This window comes from Gekko japonicus, unplaced genomic scaffold (genome assembly GCF_001447785.1).
Source record: "Gekko japonicus isolate JY-2015 unplaced genomic scaffold, Gekko_japonicus_V1.1 scaffold15, whole genome shotgun sequence".
NCBI classification, from domain to species: domain Eukaryota; kingdom Metazoa; phylum Chordata; class Lepidosauria; order Squamata; family Gekkonidae; genus Gekko; species Gekko japonicus.
Window position 1 is genome coordinate 2,528,467 of NW_015165830.1, and position 4,755 is coordinate 2,533,221.

Below are 4,755 nucleotides of genomic sequence, written 5' to 3' on the forward strand. Positions count from 1 at the left end.
ATGCCCGTCCCCCGCTGGGGGTGAAGATAGGACTTGGCAACCCTAGTTGTACATCGCCCAGAGCTCTGTGTATACAGAGATTGGGTGATTTATAAATCCAAGATATAAATAAATTAATAAAATAAATAATGCAAATAAGAAATAGAAATCTAAAACAGCAGCGATTGTAAGAGTTGTACAGTTCAAGTTAAGTTCATTTGTAACACACTCTGTTCTCTTAAAACAAGAACAAAATCCATGTAATGCTTAGGGCCAACCAACATGACACAAAAATGTGTGCAAGCTTTTGAATTCACCAGAAATATTTATCTGTCTGGATGTTGCAAAAATAAAAGGGGGGGGATGGCTCAGGTCTTAACACCTGGTCTCTGCAATATCCTGTTTATTTCCTGTTTATTACTGTTAAACAAAATTGTTTAAATTGTTATTTATTTATTTACTTATTTATTTATTCAAAACATTTCAGTCCCTTATTATCTCTTTGGACTCAATGTGGCAAGCAGTGTAGCAACCAATTTGCAAGAACATAAAGAGTAGTCCAATTAACAAAATTTAAACAAATTAAAATGCACAGTTTACCAATTTAAAGATGTGACAGACTGCATTTTTTAAAAGCTTAGAAGTGCTGTAAAAACAGCTGAAGGACTGTGAAGGGTTAATTCTTCACAGAAACAGAGAGCCTTATGTGACAGGCTGCCCCAAGCAATTGGATTGGTTAGCATCAGCTGAGCAGAGAAAGACTTGAGGTCTGCATGCAGATCAGAGCATTTATAGGGGTCATGGATTATTATAGGAGGTTCATTCCTGAATTTAGTTCCATCACTGCTCCTTTGTGTGAATACACAAAGAAAACCTTTCTGGATAAGGTGACTTGAAGACAAGAAGGCCAAACTGTATTAGACCACCTAAAAAAGGTACTAAACACGGAGCCAGTGTTAAGGGCCCCTGACTTCATAAAACCCTTTACCCTCTTCACCGCTGCATCTAATACTGGAATAGGAGCCATGTTAAGTCACAGTGGGGAGGATGGACAACAATATCCCATCTTTTACCTAAGTAGAAAGTTGGTGGAAAGAGAGCAACACCTCTCTGTCATTGAGAAGGAATGTTTGGCAATAGTGTGGGCCATAGGTAAGTTAAAGCCCTACTTATGGAAAGAAATTCACTTTGTGCAGTAACAATTTACCATGGCACTGGTCAAATCAGACGAAGAATACAATCAGTAAACTGATAAAATGGAGTTTTAAGTTACAGGATTACAACTTTGACATAGTGTATATAAAAGGGAAGGCAAATGTCACTGCAGATGCACTCTCCAGAACCACCTAAGGGTAGAGGTTGTTAAAAACAAGTTGTTAACGCATTTTGAATGTTCTATGTGTATATGTGTTGGTATAAGACGTTTAACTTTAGGTATTAAAGTAAACAAAAAGGTAACATGCACCCACATGCTTCACCCATTGCGCAGGAAAGTCTTGTGAGAACCTCTCCTGAAGCAATAAATTCAAAGAGTGGGACATGTGACAGACTGTGCTTTTTAAAAGCTTAGAAGTGCTGTACAAGGACTGTGAAGAGTTAATTCTTCACAGAAACAGAGAGCCTTGATTGACAGATTGCTCCAAGCAATCAGTTTGGTTAGCATCAGCTGAGTAGAGAAAGACTTGAGAGCTGCATGTTGGGGAGAGAGTTGGTCAGATTTCTGCCTTGACTGAGAGAGTCTAATTTCAGCCTTAGCTGAGATGAACAGTTTAATATAGACGGAGAAATGGGGGAAAGTTGGCAAGAAAGTTTGGGAAGTAGGCAAAGACTCCCATTCAGGCCAAAGAAAGGGGATAGATCTAGTGGGAGGAGAATTTCCCTACCCAGTCAAACAGGGAGTTAGCTCTGAAGAGTGCAGAGATCCCTAGTCTGGTGTGGTTAGAAACTGCCTTTAGAGACCTTTAGAGTCAGTTAAAAACTCAAGACAAGTACTGGTGTTTCAAGAGAAGGGGTTTGGGTACTGGAAAAAAAAAAAGAGTGTACCAGCCTTCTGGAAACCAAATAATCAGAATACTCAAAGACAGTGTGCTGGAGTATTTAGAAAACACTGAAATATAAAAACATATCAAGTGCCATTAAAGTTAAAGGGGGCTCCCAATCCTTCCCTCAGGTTCCTAGGCTGAGTCAACAGCCAAAATATTGTACTGTGACAAGGTGGGCTAGCCAGGGTTCTTCAGTAAAAAAGAAAACACATTACTGGGGTAACTCAGTTAGTAAAGGGAAAGAAAAACAAAGGGAAAAATCTTGCCTCTGAGGGAGGGAACTGGAGGGGGGTGTCAAAAAAGCATTCAGATTTAAACACACAAAAGTGCTGAGCATGCACATAGATCTAAATGATGCTAGTGTCAAGTCGCACTATTGATATTCTGGGAGTGAGATAGTAAAATAAAAATAAAAATGGAGTTCTCTCATTGGAAATACAAGGGCCAGCAATTGTCCAAATGTCTCTCTAACACCAGACAAAATGCACTGTTACTCCATTCTCTTTTTTGCAACATGTATAATGTTTACAGCAGCAAATACTACACTAAATTGTTAAAGATATGTTATACGGTGTGCCCATAAAAAAGTAAGGCTGTTGTCATATTTATGACTATTTGGATTGGTAATGTCAGTCATTTTGGGGTTGTCATATTTATGACTATTTGGTAATGTCAGTCATTTTGGGGTTGTCACAAAGAACATCCTCTTTACTCTTTTAGTTATGAACAAATTTGCCTCCCACATTTTCTGATTCTCACCTGTTTTCTTACAGTGCTTTGCAAATTAATGCACCCCCTACTGCACCAGTAACAAAGAAAAGTTTTGTCCATGGGGTGACAGATACTCCACTTCTTTACAAAACTGTGGATCAGTGCCTGGAGGAGACAACCAACCAGTATCCTGAGCGTGAAGCTGTAGTTTATTCTAAAGAAGGAGTTCGGAAGACTTTTGCCCAGTTAAGACAAGATGTAAGTCAATGATTCACTTCTTAATGCAAATGGCTAACTTTCTTCTACTGATAATTTGTCATACTGTCGTATCATAGTATATCCATAAAACATTAAAAACTGAGTTTTGAAAGTTACTGGGGTCAAGAAGGATGGTTGTCTACTAACCCCTTTGAAGCAACCTTTCCTCAACAAGCTACCTCTGTACCCAACTGATCTGAATAATGTATGGGCTGGCATCAGAGTTGCCATTTTGGGATCAAATGAATGAGTGTTGTTGGACAACCCCAGATGTTTTTTGATTAAGCTGAATGTCTGTACCCATTTCATTCAGGTTTTCAGCTGGATTTTGGAACAGCTTTGGTTGTCCCAGAGTATGAACTATATCAAGAAAGGAGTAGAAGTGTGTGACCCTGTTCAGTCTCCTTTATTTCCTCTATTTGTACTCTGACTTTCTCATGGAAATATGAGACAAAATATAAAAATAAAACAACAATACACTAAAAGCAATAAATTTAGTGGAATCAGTATGCAAATAACACCCAGCTCTATTTCTTCTCTCCGTCTTTACTTGCTGGGATAGTGCTGGCTGTGGATCTGTGTCTGAACTCTGTAACAGACTGGATGGGGGTAAATAAACAAGCTCAATCCAGACAAAACAGCAGTAATTAGGCTTCCCAAATCCCCGCTGGGGACGGGGGAACTCCTGTTTTCAATACCCCCTCCCCCGCTTTCTAAAAATTGGGCCCCGGGGAAAAAAAATGGCGGCTGGAAAGTGACGCTCCATATTAAGTCCTCCAAGTCTCTATGGTTCTTAAAACCACAGAGACAAGGAGGACTAGAGCGTCAGTTTCAGTTTCCCCCTGGTCCTCATGGCGTGGCTGGCCGGCAGTCTCTGAGTGACTGACTGAGCTCCTGTGCCGGGCCCATTGCAGCAGTTCCTGAGGTTCCCCCCTCCCACACTGTGAAGAGATGTAAGTATTGGGGACCCAGTTCCCGGGCTGCTGCTGAGAAGGATTGGGTGAGCTGAAAGGGGCTTGGGGGTCTGGTGCGACTCACCCAAAGTGGAGAGGAAGGAGCATTTAACTCTCCCCCGCAACAGAAAAAGCCTCTTCGAGGCGAGCAAAAGCAAAGAAATGGAAAGGGAAGGACCTTCTTGCCCTTCGGGACGGGACTCAACCTGGGCAAGAGGCTGATTTGAGGCAGGGGGGGGGAAGAGATGAGACACCCACACCCACTCCGAGTCCTGCCAGTGCCCTTCCATTACTTCCAAACTCGGACCCATCCAGGCAGCCGTCATGTCCTTTGTGCTTTGAGAAACTGTGTGGGGTTTTTTGCTAGGGTTGCCAAGTGGGGGGTCTGCAATGCAAGACCCAAAATGGAGAGGAAGGAGCATTTAACTGGGGGGGGGAGAGACTCCCCCCTCCTCCCCTTTCACCCCCCTCCCTCGCATCAGAAAAAAGCTGCTTCAATAGCCTCCATTTCTTCCCATCCCTTCTCTCCCCAGGGACACACACAAGTTTGGTTCAATGCTCCCTCTAAGCTCTGGAGTCTTGTGAGCAAAAATTCTGCTTGGTGAGCGAGCAAAAGCAAAGAAATCCCCCAGAAAAGGTCTGGGGAAGAAAGAAAGACTCCCGGACGGGACTCAAACCTGGGCAGGAGGCTGATTTGAGTTGGGGGGGGGAGGGGAGGGCGGGAGCGCCAAAGCTTTCTTTGCCTCTCCTGGCAGGACTTAGGTCGTGCCCTAGACAGGTGGGGGGGGGGGGGGGGGGGGGGGGGGGGGTTT

At 42.9% G+C, this 4,755-nt stretch overlaps 1 protein-coding gene across 1 annotated transcript in view; it reads left to right on the forward strand.

Moving 5' to 3' along the window:
* The window catches only part of ACSF2 (acyl-CoA synthetase family member 2), a 103,539-nt gene that overhangs the window by 23,594 nt on the left and 75,190 nt on the right, over positions 1-4,755 (forward strand). The window contains exon 2 of the mRNA XM_015410737.1: positions 2,795-2,990. Within this exon, the coding sequence (XP_015266223.1) occupies positions 2,795-2,990 (196 nt within the window). The remainder of the gene's footprint in view (positions 1-2,794; positions 2,991-4,755) is intronic.